Below are 16,184 nucleotides of genomic sequence, written 5' to 3'. Positions count from 1 at the left end.
CCTCTTGCTGTGTGAAGTCCTATGAGGGGACGTATGCTGTGGATTGGTGTTATATTCTATATAATATTTAGAAATATTTCACTGTTTTTGTTAAGTTACTGCTCCCATCAGAGCCCTAGGAGCTGCTTGGTTGTGGTCAGGAGTGCAAACGTTTTTGTTGTTGTTTATTTGTTTGTTTCTTGTAGAATCTAGTTACTGGAAACATTGTCGTTGTTGTTTTGCTTTTTGCAGATTTTAAATGAAGCGTATTGCATAAAATTATTTTAATAGAAGTTAATTATTGGTTCAGATTTCTAGTCGTCACAGATGAGGAGTTCCAGGACTGTTAGAAAGTTGAAAATCTGACAGTTCCTTGTTTTTGTGCTGCTTTTAGCTCTGATAAATAACATGATTTCTGATTTAGAAGATTTAACCCTTCTGTTGTCTTCATTTATGGGCACCAAAAAATATTGTGTCCTTGTCTGAAAAAAATCCAAAAATTCAGCAAAAAAAATTCCCCAAGTTTTCTGAAAATTTGCAAAATCTTCAGGAAGAAAATTCCCCCAAGTTTGACAAAAAAATTCTTGTATCTATTTTTTAAAAAATTTGTGAAAATCTTCCAAAAAAATCCTAAAAATATCTAAATTGATTCCACGTATATCAGTAAAATTTCTAATATTTTCTTTAAGAACATTCACAAAAAAAATCTACCAAAATCCAGCGAAATTCGCTGGATTTTGGTTCATTTTTTTTTGTGAATGTTCTCTTTTTTCCACCAAAAAATGTTCAAAAAATTCCCAAAAATGTTGAAAAGTGTCACTGTGAAAATATATATTTTTCCACATTTTCAAACTTTAAAACGGGTCAGTTTGACCCGCAGGACGACACGAGTGTTAAAAACAAACAAACTAATAAAAGCAACACCTGCCTTTTCTGCTTTTCTTGGTTTTGAGGGTTCAGGGGGTTCCATCCTGAAACCGAGGCTCTAAACCTTGTCTGATTCCGCGGCGAGGCCGAGGAGTGTCCCTGAACTCTTGTTGTTTCCTGTGAAGGCTGTTTGTTTATGGCGTGCTATACCTTTAAGAGCTGCTGGCCGGAGCCCATCCCAGAGAGGATGGACCCATTAGCTGATGAACACAACAAAAGAGGGAGATGCACATAAAGAGAAGGAGGTTTTACTGTGAAAAAGGATTGCTACAGTGAGGGAAGTAAAGGGAAGAAATAAGAGCAGTTTTACAAGTGAAGAAAGAAACAAGAAAAAGAAAAGAAGCACTCCAGTGATTGTAACTGAGAGGAGACAGGAAGCAGCTATCTGTCCATCTCCTGCATGCTGTTGTAGGCGTCTATGGGTCTGTCAGTCAGTCAGGACGACAGGCGGACACACTTCCTCGCTGATGACTGTGCTGTGTGTGTGTCTACAGATGGCCAACCTTGTGACATCGCTGTGCTGCGTGGTTCTGGCCGCCGTGGTGGTGGCCTACGCTCAGAGACGCAGTCAGCTGGGTGAGTACGCATTTTACCTTCTACTCTTTACCTTCACCACACACTTCACCTCTCAGCCGAGGCCTCCTCTGTCCTCGTCATTCTCACAGAGTAAATAGAGTTTAAGCTTCATCTATTCTGCTGCTCTTTACTCTTCTTCTTAACTTTACTCCACATTTAACCCTCCTGTTGTCCTCATTTACAGGCACCAAAAATATTGTTTCCTTGTCTGAAAAAAATCCAAAAATTCAGCAAAAAATTCCCCAAATTTCTGAAAATTTGCAAAACCTTCAGGAAGAAAATTCCAATAATTCCTTAAAAGTTTCCCTTGAAAGTTTTATTTTTTTTAAAAAAATTCACCAAAATTGGCAAGAAAAGTCTTGTAAATATTTTCAAAAAATGAGTAAAAATCTTCCAAAAAAATCTTAAAAATATCTAAAGTGATTCCTTATATATCAGCAAAACTTCTAATATTTTCTTTAAGAATATTCACATAAAAATCAACTAAAATCCAGTGAATCTCACTGGATTTTAGTTGATTTTTATGTGAATGTTCTTAAGAAACATTTTTTAAAAATTTTTTTCTACCAAAAAATGTTAAAAAGATTTCACAAAAATGTTGAAAATGTGGACATCCGAAGTTTCACTGTGAAGAATTTTTTTCCCCACATTTTCAAACTTTAAAACGGGTCAATTTTGACCTGCAGGACGACACGAGGGTTAAGTTATTTTATTTGTTCCTTTTCTGCATTATTTCTACTTTTCCTGCAGTTTTGTGCCACTGATGCTGCCTTTTTTTGCATTCTGTCCTACTGCAGTTGAACAGTCTCTGTTTTTCCATCTGACACAACCAATGCGTACTAGGCTTGTTTTCATTTTGCATTTGCTGCTTTTTTTAAATCGCTGTTTAGTTGTGAATGTTTCTGGATGTCAGCTGTGACTTTTTCCAGAGTGAACTAGAGTAAAAGTTGCTCTCCGTGAGGTCAAAGGTGCAGCGGTAAACTGTGAGAAATTCACTTTTCCTCACTTGCAAACATCCTGACAATAGCCGGGTAAATAGGTTTGCTTTTCCTGCTAATATTTTGTCCACATTGCCAGGGCTACCTCCATAACAAATCCTGGTGCAACAAAGGATCCAGTCAGGTCAACTGATGATCATGAGCGTGTTTCAAATGATTTGTGTTTCTGAAAAGACGTAATGCTGCGTCTGCTCTTCGGAAAGTTCACGCTACATGCATGGCCATAAATTAAAGCGTGTGTGTAAATGGTGTGTGTGTTTAACGGTTGGAGGGAGTCGATTTGTCACTTGACTTCTAGTGAAGACTGGCCTCGGCTTGTTAGCCAATGAGGCCGGACTGTTTAAGTCAGCTGACCCGCAGAAAGAGTCTGAGGAAGTCAATAAGTCCCCAGTGACGCACATCAATATGTCACGAGGGTCGCACACAAATGCTCAGTCAGACACACAAACCCAGAGAGGAATGCTGTCTCTGGGTTGGATGTGGAAGCAGCTGAGAAGGAGGGACAAAAAGGAGAAGTGGATGGAAGTAATGAAGAAAATAGAGGAGGAAAACTGAAAGTAAACAGAAACAGACAGATGGGGAATGATGGGGAAGAGAGCAGGACAAAGCAGAGAGAAAATGAAAAGAATTACAAGAGCAGAAGATGAGACTAAGTCATGGGTTTCAATTTGATATCCCTTATTTAACTTAATGCAAGTTGTTTATTTGAAATAATAATCAATCTTTTTATGCTTCTCTCAACCCTGTGACTTAACTGTGTCTATTTTCCAGATACTTTCCAGATATTTTACTGATCATTCTGCATCTATTTTAGTTTTTGTGTTTGGAAAAGCGGAACAAAAGTAAGACAGAGAGGGCAGGAAAAATAATGAGAGAAAAGGTGAAAAGGCAGCGCTTCAGGGAATAATGGTTCTGAACAGAGGGAGGAATAAGTAACACATAGTTCTGTCTTTAGGAACAAGTTTTTCTATGTGTCTTTAACTGTTATTTGCCTTAGTTAGAATCACTTCCAATAGAACTAAACTGTATTCTCAGAAACTTGTTTTCTTCCAGATTACTTTTGTTCGTAATGAATCAAAAATTCATTTCAGATTAATATATTTCTGCCGTTTATTTCACTCTTTTGGACTTGCCACTCTTTAGATCCAGAAAATAAAGGAGAAGCTTCAAACATGGAGTGAAAACGTCACATTTTAACCCAATCTAAGATATTTTCCTAAAATTATTATTATTATTATTATTATTATTATTATTATTATTATTATTATTATTATTATTAATAAAGTTTGTATGCGTATTCTTAACTTTTGTGTTTTTAATATCCTGGTGTATATTTTTTTGTTATTTTTTTCTTATTTATATTGAATATATAGTGTCTATATCTTATGTCTTTAATTTAGAAATGTGTTTGCGATTTTTCTTACTGTCACTTTGCTGCTGTGATGCAAATTTCCTCTTGTGGGACCAAAATATGATGTTTTCTGAAACCTAACTAGGCAATTTTTTGTGCCAAAACCAAACCAAGACCCAACTGAAGCCTTTTATGCAAGTAAATAACTGCAAATGGAACTTAAATCTGCAACTAATGGACATGAAGCTAAATAGGTAGAGGTCTGATTGATGACTTAAGCCTCCATCTTTACCTCTTTGTGGCTTTTTTTTACCAAAACTTCTGGAGAATTGCGGTTTAGTTGTGTGGAAAAGGTTCAGATTACATTCCTATTCGTGCCTCCAAATACTCCGCAACACACCTATTCCTGTTTAGTCCGTGTAAAGAACTGCACACGCGTGACCAAATAACAAAGCAGCAGTGTTACTCGTCTGGACGTTTGCACCCAAATCATAGCCTGAAACTCCCACATATACACACATCTGTCTGCCTTCCAGAGCGCCTTGTTTCTCTGACAAATTGCCAGCTAGTTTGATTGACAGGATTCCCGGGGGTACGCCTCACTTGGCAGCAAGCGTGCACGCACACACACACACACACACACACACACACACACACACACACACACACACACACACACACATACAGTAATGCATGTGTGCACACGTATACGTAGCCAGCACTGAGGGATACAAGAGGAATGAACTCTCTTGTTAGGTCTGACTCAATTTATACGAAACGCACACACAGAGGACACACACCGTCTATGTGTGTTCTTGTGTGTGTGTGTGTGTGTGTGTGTGTGTGTGTGTGTGTGTGTGTGTGTATACGTGTGTGTGTTTGTGTGTGACATGGGCTGTATAGGAAATCCATCTGAGACTTCATAATTAATGACAGCAGTGCGTTGCCGAACAAAGACAATAAGAAGCTAAGAAGCAGCGGTAGAAAACATCCACAGATCGAGTCAAACAAATAGATACGAGCCTCACGTTTGCAGAAGTGGATGTCGTCTGGAGGAGACAGAGAGTGAAAGGCAGCCGGCCGGCAGAGGGATGAATGAGGATGGAGCGAGATGAGACAGAGAAACCGATGAGGCAACATGAAATAAACAAGAACTCATATGAGAAACAGAGAGAAAAACCCCACCTGAGGGAACACATCTAACACACTGCAGTCTGTTTGTCTTACTTTTAGTCAAAATGTCTCATCTCACTTGAGTTAAGATAAATTCACTTAACAAGTGACATTTCAGCAGATGGAGGGACTTGTTTTAAGACAATGCATCTTAAATATCTTAAGTCAAGAACATTCACAAAAAATCAACCAAAATCCAGCGAATTTCGCTGGATTTTGGTTGATTTCATAAAGAAAATATTAGAAGCTTTACTGATATATATGGAATCAATTTACATATTTTTAGGATTTTTTTGGAAGATTTTTACTCATTTTTTGAAAATATTTACAAGAATTTTCTCACCACATTTGGGGGATTTAAAAAAAAAAAAAAACTTTTAAGGGAAACTTTTAAGGAGTTCTTCGAATTTTGTTCCTGAAGGTTTTGCAAATTTTCAGAAATTTGGGGATTTTTTTCAGACACGGAAACAATATTTTTTGTGCCTGTAAATGAAGACAACAGGAGGGTTAAAACATCTCAAATTAGGAGGTTACATGAAAGCAAAAATGTATTTTTGAGTGAAAAAATGCTATTGTTTTGTAGCATGTCTGGCTTATTTTAAGACACCTAAGCTTGACAATCCTGGCAAATATAGCTTAAAATAAGTTTCCCAGCTAATTTTAAGATCTCAATATTGTAAATATCATATCTTATTTCAAGACATTTTTCACTTGTTCTATTGGCAGATTTTTTCACTTATTTCAAGGTAAAACTTCCTTGAAATAAGTTTTATTTTTAAAAAGAAAAAAAATCCCCAAATTTGGAAAGAAATAAAAATTAAATGAATAAATAAAAATTGTAAATATTTTCAAATAATGAATAAAAATCTTCCCAAAAAAAATCCTAAAAATATCAAAAGTGATTCCATATATATCGGTAAATTTTTATTATCTTTAAGAACATTCAGGAAAAAATCAACCAAAATGCAGTGAATTTTACTGGATTTTGGTTGATTTTTTTCTGAATGTTCTTAAAGAAACATTTTTTAACATTTATTTTTTTCCACCAAAAAAGTTAAAAAATTTCCCAAAAATGTTGAAAATATGGAAGTTTTCACAGTGAAAATATAGATTTTTTTCCCACATTTTCAAAGTTTAGAGCGGGTCAATTTGACCCGCAGGACGACACGAGGGTTAATAAAATATCATTCAAACAACAGGAGAAAAAAAAAGGAAATACGTGAATGCGAGGAACCCATGGAGGGAAAAACAGTAAGATTAAGAGGTCACGCCAATTAGTCCTCCTTGAATATGGATCTGATTGTTGATTGCGAGTGAAACATTGACGATGAGCTGGTTGGAGGGCAGAGGGTTGACAGACACATGTTCAGGAAACAGCACAAGAGAATAGAGGATAAATGACAGATGAGGAAGATAAGAATAGACAGACAGAGATAATAGAGGATATTCTGACAGTTCTTTCATGGTGTTATATATGAATATAGGCACACAATCTCCGAGCTTGAAGCAGTGACTCCAGCGCTAACACGTGCTAGCAGTAAACAGCACACTTGTCAACATGAATTTCCTTGACTGTTTACAGCTTTTGGTGTTAAATCATATTTCCTTACTGTCCTTAAGCGAGAATGTTTTAGTTCCAGTCATACATCAGCATCCCAGTGGCTGATGAGGGGAGGAAGTGAAGAAAAAAAATTCCTCCGAGGATCAATAATATCATTTTTATTCATTAGTATTAGATAAGAAGCAGATTGCTCTGCTGATGGGGCAAAAAAAAAATCATAAAAATGCAAGACTAGAGCGTACACGCAGTGTGATCTCTGCAGTCATAACTGTAGTTAACCCTCGTGTCGTCCTGCAGGTCAAATTGACACGTTTTAAAGTTTGAAAATGTGGGGAAAAAAATCTATTTTCACAGTGAAACTTCTGATGTCCACATTTTCAGCATTTTTGGGAAATCTTTGAACATGTTTTGGTGGAAAAAAAGAAATGTTAAAAATGTTTCTTAAGAACATTCAAAATCCAGCCAATATCGCTGGATTTTGGTTGATTTTTATGTGAATGTTCTTAAAGAAATTATTAGAAGTTTTACTGATATACATGGAATCACTTTAGATATTTTTAGGATTATTTTTGGTAGATTTTTACTCATTTTTTTGAAAATGTTTGTAAGAATTTTCTTGCTAACTTTGGGGGATTTTTTTTTTTTTTTTAAATAAAACTTTTCAGGGAAACTTTTAAGGAATTCTTGGAATTTTCTTCCTGAAGGTTTTGCAAATTTTCAGAAATTTGGGAGAATTTTTTTTGTTGAATTTTTGGATTTTTTTCAAACAAGGAAACAATATTTTTTGGTGCCTGTAAATGAGGACAACAGGAGGGTTAAAATTCTGACCGTCTTCACAGCAGTGATGTAAAAACACATTAAACTCCACCGCTAAAGGTTCCTAACATCTAGTTCAGATGTTACATTCTAAAGTCTGCATTGTTTCTCAGATATAAAGCTTCCATCCATCTGTTTTCCAGCGTGTACAGTGACAGTGGTGAATTGTACTCCGACAAACAAACATGCCAGAGGTCAGAATGTGCCTGTTTTAGCTCCTGAGATGAAGGAAATGATGTTACATTATCCTGTGGAGCGTCGCTGGTGGCTGCAGAAGATCCCAGCTGACACTGGGTGACCGGCAGAGTTCATCCAGGACAGTTCAGCAGTCCATCATGTCCACTAGGACAAAGAGACGGACCACCAGTCCACACCAGTTTAATCACCAGTAACCCTACCATGCATGTCTTTGGACTGTTGTAGGAAACATGCAGAGTCCACATAGAAAGGTTCCAACTACCCAGCATTTTAAAGTTCTTGTTGCAAGGTGGCCATGCTGACACTACAAGAAGTCCTCGGTTTACGACGTCCTCTACTTACAGCGTTTCATCGTTACGTCAGAACTGATTGCGTGGAACTAGTTGATGAGCAGAGCAGATGAATACGTCGTCATGTGGTGCTATCAGACAGCTTTGTTTCCATTCTCTGGTTATACTCCACCTTGGATTGTGTTACATTCAATAACTTTTTGTCCTTCATTATGGCTCCCAGCGTAAGTCATACTCTTCTGATGGCAAAGAAAATGATGATGGTAAGAGCTGCAGCCGTCCAACTAGTTAAACTCGTGTTGCAAAATGAATTGTGAGTCGCAGCAAACTTGATTTCTTTGCTGTTGCTCTTGACATACATTACAAACAGAGTAAAAACTGAACAAAAACAGAATTAAACAACATAAATCTGTGTAAATAAATCATTTTAACTGAACCAGTTAGTCCTAAAATGAAGGTAATTACTTGGACGTTGCCTCTGTGGCGTTTACAAAGTAGAGAGCCGTGCATCCAGAAAAGCACGTACCTGTGTGAAGTTAAACATCAAAATAGTGGACAGGAAGTGTCAAAATAAAGTTTTTTTTTCAAAAATAAAAGTACATCAGTGATTCTGCCTTAAGGGCAACACAAACGAAAATTAGATGTAATAAAACACTCGGAACAGGACGAAACACCAACAAACATCGGCATTATTAGATCAAGTTGTAAAACCAGTGCAACATATTCTGTTATCTTCATGTAAATTTATTCATACATGCATGAAAGTCATTGATATTCGTGACTTTATGAAGAACTGATCCATATCGTGATGCATGGAACGGCTTTGGTTACATTTTCACCGGAGTTCCAACTTACGGCGAAAATCGACTTACATCAATCTGTAGGAATGAAACTCTGTTCTAAGTTGAGGACCTCCTGTTCTGTGTTGGATCCACATTGAACCCCATATCAGGGTAGATCCAGCAGGACTCACTAATCATTTCTGATCATGAGACGTTTTTAGGGTTCTTTTTCTTTTTGATGCCTGCTACTGATGTTCTGTTCTGTCAGTTGCTAGATATTTAACCGCTTGGCCCCGCCCACAACAACTGGGACTAGGTTAAAGAAATGCAACCAAGCCAAAGTGGTTTTGTCCCCACTATAGCAGAATGATACTAAGGTGTGTCCACACCATCATGTTCTCCAGAATGAGCTTCCAAAGCGACGCTACACACTAAGTGAATCCTCTCATGCATGAAGAACCTAAAGCCTGATTACAGACACGGAAGAAAAAACACTTTAATCTCTCTCTGCTTCTCTGTTCATCTTTTAGAGGCTGATTCCTCCTCCATCATTCTCTCACTGTCTTTCTTTCTGTCTTGCTTTAATCCTGAGATATAGCAGAAAGTAGATAAAACAATACGTTCCATTAACAGGGAGGCTCACGGTAAAGAATGAGCACTAGTAGAGTAGTAGAACAACATAAAGGAGGAAGATTTGATCAGGAGAATGTGGTGAAAGTGAGTTTTCTATTTTATATAACAGAATCAGTGCAGCTCAGTCTGCCTCCACATTACACTGTAAAAAAAAACAAACAAAGAAATCGTTTTTACAGTAAAATTCCAGCAGCTGTGGTCGCCAGAATGCTGCCGAATATTACAGTAAAACATTTTCTACATTTACGACAAAGAAATCTATTGATGTTGTTGATTTTAGGGTTAAAAAACGTGCTTCATTCCATATTCTACTGTAGAAAAAAGATTAACCTTTAAAAATTTGAAAATTTACATGAAAATACCAAATAAAATATGGCATTTTTCCATTATCAGCACAACATTTAGTGGATTTAACATGTAATATGTGTATTTTAGCAAAAATTGAGGTTAAAGCTGTCATACATATTAAAGCATATGTCCATTATTAACACAAAAGTAACAAACTGTATTTTTTACATGTAATAAATGCAGAAATTGCCATGTTACTTGTTATAAATATTGCAGCATGTTTCCATTACTAGTACAACAATATGTACATTTAACTGGGGAAAACTGCATTCTTTTAGAGAATTAAATTCAAAAATTACAGAACTGTTTTACATATTACTTAAATAAACGGCATCAAACTGTTTTAGAGTTTACAGATTCTTACCGTCATGATTTAACAGTTTTTCACCGTAAAACGTACAAACATTTTTTATAGTGTACATTTCCGCTTTGTAATGTGTGAGTGTGAGTGTGAGTGTGTGTGTGTGTGTGTGTGTGTGTGCGTGTGCGTGTGCGTGTGCGTGTGTGTGAATGTGGTGACATCATGCTGTTGACTGAGAGGGCTCGTTATTTATGGGAGTCCATATCCTGATTGAGAGACCAACATTTCCACTCATCATCATTTCCTCCATCTCTCTCTCTTCCTTCCTCTTCCTCCGTCCACATCGTCCACATTTTCCTTTCCTTGTTTCTCTCTTTACATTACTTCATTCCTCAATCTTTTTTCACATCATTCCAATCTCCATTTTCTCCTCCTCCTCCTCCTCCTCCTCCTCCCATCCCTCCATCCATCCATTTATCAGCCATGACATCATTTGCCACTACACCACTGTCTCTAAATTCTGCTTCATATCTGCTGAGCTTTGGTACCTCCGCACTCCATCTCTGGACGGACGAAGAGGAGAAGATAGGCAGATCTCTGAAACCTAAAAAAGGCAGAAAAGAGGAGGAGAGTAAGAGGTTAACTCTGGCTCTAATTCCATCGTATTCCAGCTGTCAGAGCTCTATGTATTTGTGGAGCGTTTGCTGCTGTGACTCTCCAACATGCCTGGGTGTGGCTTTACCACCACAGCCTTACTGAGCCATCATCATGACCATGTTAAATGTTCAAATTAAATTAATCCTGGTGGTTATATATTTATATATTTTTTAAATCCTCCGTCCTCCCCACAATCATGCATGACAGCCCAGTGTGATCTGACTGGTGTGCACATGCTCAAACAGACAGATGTAATATAAGCACTCCAAAAACAAGATGTCAGGCAGAAAATAGGCAGAATTAAATCTCTTCCTGGTAGAAGAGTCTCTTCATGTAATTATTTATCTTTTCACTCATTAAACCTCATGTATACGTGTTCATTATGACAGTATTTTAATAATCTGTTACTGTAGTTTATGATCTAAATGTGTGAAATCTGTATGCAGGTTGTGATCACTTTCGTCCAGATGTTTTTACTTAAGTCACATTTTCAAGATGTCTGTTGGAAAATGGTCTATTTTCAGTTATTTGGCAAAGCAAGGGGGTATATCATTTATAGTAATGCAGAAGAATTGGCTCAAAGTAATTATTTTAGATGACCACGTACACTACCATTCATGTTTTCCAGTAAAATACAGTAAAAATCTAGAAAAATATATAGTAAAAATATACTAAAAAAAATAGTAAAAATATACAAAAAATATAGTAAAATACAATAAAAATCTAGAAAAATATCTAGTAAAAATACAGTAAAAATATAGTAAAAATACAGTAAAAATATGATAAAAATAGAGTAAAAATTCTTGTAAAACATAGTAAAAATATAGTAAAAATCTTGAATAAAATACAGTAAAAATACAGTAAAATATAGTAAAAATATAGTGAAAATACCGTAAAAATTCTTGTGAAACAGTGAAAATACAGTAAAAATATAGTAAAAATGCAGTAAAAATATAGTAAAATATATTAAAAATATACTAAAAATATATGCTACTGTTCAAAAGTTTGGGGTCATCCAGACAATTCCATGTTCTTCATGAAAACTTCCACTTTATCCATGTGCTAACATAACTGCACAAGGGTTTTCTAATCATCAATGAGCCTTTCAACACCATTAGCTAACACAATGTAGCATTAGAACACAGGAGTGATGGTTGCTGGAAATGTTCCTCTGTACCTCTATGGAGATATTCCATTAAAAATCAGCTGTTTCCAGCTACAATAGTCATTTACCACATTAACAATGTCTACACTGGATTTATCATTCATTTAATGTTATCTTCATTGAAAAAAAAATGCTTTTATTTCAAAAATAAGGACATTTCTAAGTGATCCCAGACTTTTGAACAGTAGTGTTTGTTCACAAGGCTTAACATCTGAGTGTAAAGTCATAAAAACCAGTGCATATTGGATAAAAATGAGGATTTTAAAGGCAAACACAATCAGAGATTAAAGTTCCCCCGAGCAGAATGTACAACATGTCGAACAAAGTAGAAGTTGTGTTCAAAGTGCGACTGTTTGTAATTTGTGCCTCTCTGCACTTTTAGAACTCCAAAAAGACAAACCCAGACAACTAAATGTAATCAATTATTCATGGGATTTAACAGCTCTCTGATGTGTCATCAGAGACTAAACAGACAGCTGCTGTAAATCAGTAAATAAGCACCAAAACCTGCCGTCGGTGTGCATGTGTTTTCCTGCGTGTTCTTGTATGTTTAAGCCATGTATGTGTCAGCGGGGAGCCTCGATTGCAGCTCATTATCCTGAGTAGCACTCAGTGTAATCAGGGCTGCCGGTTCGACACGCTGTTTGTATTAAATTCAAGACAGAGCTCAGCCGATTGATTGACAAACTGGATTGGCAGATGGATTCTAGTCTGACTGACTGGCAGACAGGCAAAGGGAACTAATCCCATTTAGTCGTGGCTTTGAAATGTAGAAAATAAAGACAGCAGAGAAGAAAGTCTCCAAAATATTATGTTTAAAGTAAAATACATTTAATCACATTTAGACAACTTATGTCTACATCAGGGGTGTCCAACATGAGGCCCGTGGGCCAAAAGTGGTCCTCCAGTGGGTCCAGTCCGGCCCTCAAAGTGTAAAAATTCCAGAGAAGACATTAACTGCAGATTGTAAATGAGTAAAACTAGAAATTTAAAATAATTTCTAGACCATGACAAGTTGTTTTGATCAGAAAGTAAAATACTAGATTGTTCATTGTTCTTTTGTTGTTTTGTGTCTCGTTTTTGTTATATTTTATCTTGTTTTTGTTGTTTTTTTTTGTCTGACTTTTGTCTCATGTTTTTGTTGTTTTGTGTTTATTTTTGTCTCGCTTGTGGTGTTTGTTTTTTTGGGCGTTTTGGAACTTTTTTGTCTGATTTTTTGTCTCTTTTTTGTTTTGTGACGTTTGTCTCATTGTTTGTCATTTTGTTCCTCACTTTTGTTGTTTTGTGTCTCATTTTGTAATATTTTGTCTTCTTTTTGCTGTTTTTGTCATTTTTTCTCTGACTATTGTCATTTTGATCATAAAGCTAAATGCTATATCATTCAGTTGCAGATATCTGTGACTAAATGTTTTGTGTCTTTGTCGATATTTGTTTTAGACGTTGAAATTGAATTTATTTTTCTTAAGAACTTTCAGATTGTTCATGATGTTTTGCAAAAACATAATTCCTTAAATGTGAACTTTTTTGCGTTAAAACAAAGGAAAAATATGGAGTTGTGGTTATTTCTAGGTTATTATGCTGTGATTTTGCTCCACTGGAGATCAGACTGGACTAAATGTGGAACCTGAACTAAGATGAGTTTGATACTCCTGATCTACATGCAGATATGCAGTTGAGCTTCACTTTTTTTTTGATATTTTGCAACAGTTTTGGCTCCAAATGATCCAAAAGTAACTGAAAGTAGTTGAATCTGCTGCAGACAGACTAACCCCATTCTGTAAATCCATCCTGGTGGTTGGATCCTCGGCCTGGTTGACTCACAGCTGACTGGATGATTACATGGTCGCCTGACAAGCACATTAGTCAACCGGTTGACCTGAGAATTCTTCTTGTTGTTCCTGCTGCAGGCGAACGGATTAAAGAAGGAATGACTAGCTGGCCAACTGTCTGACACCAGGAAGATAAAGCAGCAGATAAAGTGCTTGACTGACACTAATATTTTGCCTGTTGGCTGGTTGGCTAGATTACTGCTCTGGATGTTTAGCAGACGAGTGCTGGGAGGATGATAGTTTATGTCTCTGTGAGTGCTAATGCAATGCACTGCAGCGGTAATAGATAATAGAGAGACTTGATTTTTAAGAGAGGAGGGAGGGAGGCATGCCAAGAAAGTTTGTAATTGAACAAGAAACAGATATAGAAAGTGAAATGGCTGTGTCTAAGATTGTAGTTTGAGTTTATTCATACATGGAGTGGCATATATGTTGGCATCAAGACTTACTAAATTAAACTGCCACTTTTTGTTGGGTTAACTCACATTAACCCTCCTGTTGTCTCCATTTACAGACACCAAAAAACATTGTTTCCTTGTCTGAAAAAAATCCACAAATTCAGCAAAAAAATTCCTCAAATTTCAGGAACAAAATTCCAATAATTCCTTAAAAATTTTCCTTCAAAAAATGTATTTTAAAAAATCCCCCAAATTTGGCAAGAAAATCCTTGTAAATATTTTCAAAAAATGAGTAAAAATCTTCCCAAAAAAATCCTAAAAATATCTAAAGTGATTCCATATATATCAGTAAAACTTCTAATATTTTCTTTAAGAACATTCACATAAAAATCAACCAAAATCCAGTGAATTTCGCTGGATTATGGTTGATTTTTTTGGTCAATGTTCTTAAGAATCATTTTTCACATTTCTTTTTTTACACCAAAAAATGTTCAAAGATTTCCCAAAAATGTTGAAAATGTGGACATCAGAAGTTTCACTGTGAAAATATATTTTTCAACATTTTCAAACTTTAAAACGGGTCAATTTTGACCCGCAGGATGACACGAGGGTTAAGAAAGAAATAAAGAAAGAAATAAAGAAAGATAGATAGATAGATAGATAGATAGATAGATAGATAGATAGATAGATAGATAGATAGATAGATAGATAGATAGATAGATAGATAGATAGATAGATAGATAGATAGATAGATAGATAGATAGATAGATAGGTACTTCATTAATCCAGAGGGAAATTCAAGAAAAAATGTGTGTTGCTTCTCAGGCAGAAGGCCACAAAATCTGGCATTCTTGGAGATTTGCGTAGATTTTTCCTCATGAGGATCACAGTTTGACTAAATTTTATCCTTTCTGAATCCAGCAGCGTATCTGATTGTCAAATTAAAATACTTTGGAATGTCTTATGACACTGATTTAGGTTTCACTTTAAAATTTTTACAATAATTTTCCTTGAATTGCAGATAAATTGATCCTACAAAGGAAACGAGCAGCAATAGCTCATGTAGCTCATTAGATTGTTTCCTAAGGAAGTCTCACTACTTTATTGGTCTTTCTGAAAACTCTTTTTTACTCTGAGCCATGGTTCCTCTCTCTAACAAATTATCTTTCCAAGAAACCCATGGAATTAATGTTAATTCAGAGCTACAATAAGGCAGTATGAGTATTTTATCAGCCTGGAACTGGAGCTAAATCAGGACGCCCCACTGCTAAACACAATCATCCACTTTGTCAATCAGTCCGTATTTTCTCTCCTAAATGTGCATCAGAAGTCATGGTTTTAAATGAGAGACAAAATGTGAGATAGGAGAAACAAATATCCATAGAATCCATTATTGTTTAGTAGTGAATGTTGTGTAATTGGTCCGCTATAGATGCAGGATTCCCGACTGTCTGATAAAATCTGTCTGGTAATGGACCATTTCCAACCAATCACAGTGGAGTTTTTTAGCAAAGATATGGAATCTCAGAATCTCTCCGTCTGACCCGGAGTGTTTTTGTGTGTTCATGCGATGTCTGAGCGAGTGTGTGAGTGTGTTTGTCCTGTCTTTAGCTCTTTTTAACTCATTAATCTTTCAGAAGGGATCCCCAGTGAAGCTTTGATCACCATTCTCTCTGTCTCTGATGGCCTCTTCCCTAAAGCCTGCAGGCGTTAAACAACGTTGTACACTCGCATTAAAGATTCAGGCTCTTCCATTCCTCTCACAAACTATGAAATAAGAGTGGAATCAGGGTGGAAACCCGCTTTGATCAGCGACTCTTTCTCGAGCAGATGATGCCCTTTAACTTGGTCCTGGAGTATTGACACTTGGTAAAGATGTTCATGAACTTATTAGTTTACTCAACGTGACACTGTCAGTCTGGATGAATCTTTTTATGAAGATGTTATTTTCCTTGAACCTGTGAGCATCTTGAAGGTGAGAATGATTCGAAAAGAAGTTCATTGATGACTTTCCAAATGAAGATTTAAGGTCATTCATTTGGTGAAATTTGCTCCTTTCATCGCTCCCAAAAACACACCCGATTCAACCAAACTTCACTCTCACTGATGCTGTGAAAGAAACGCTATTTGGTTTAGAAACCAGCATATTCTCCTGCTAAAAGGTTCGACTGATGCAGGAAAGGTTTCTCTTTGGCAACAGAG

The 16,184-nt window shown here is 36.3% G+C and overlaps 1 protein-coding gene across 1 annotated transcript in view; it reads left to right on the top strand.

The window, feature by feature from the left end:
- Positions 1-16,184, top strand: part of cntfr (ciliary neurotrophic factor receptor) — a 291,630-nt gene that overhangs the window by 115,981 nt on the left and 159,465 nt on the right. The window contains exon 3 of the mRNA XM_055019226.1: positions 1,401-1,482. Coding sequence (XP_054875201.1) covers positions 1,401-1,482 — 82 coding nt within the window. The remainder of the gene's footprint in view (positions 1-1,400; positions 1,483-16,184) is intronic.

This window comes from Amphiprion ocellaris, chromosome 17, assembly GCF_022539595.1.
Source record: "Amphiprion ocellaris isolate individual 3 ecotype Okinawa chromosome 17, ASM2253959v1, whole genome shotgun sequence".
In the NCBI taxonomy this organism is placed as follows: domain Eukaryota; kingdom Metazoa; phylum Chordata; class Actinopteri; family Pomacentridae; genus Amphiprion; species Amphiprion ocellaris.
The sequence above is the reverse complement of the archived record's forward strand: the minus strand, read 5'-3'. Positions and strand labels throughout refer to the sequence as shown.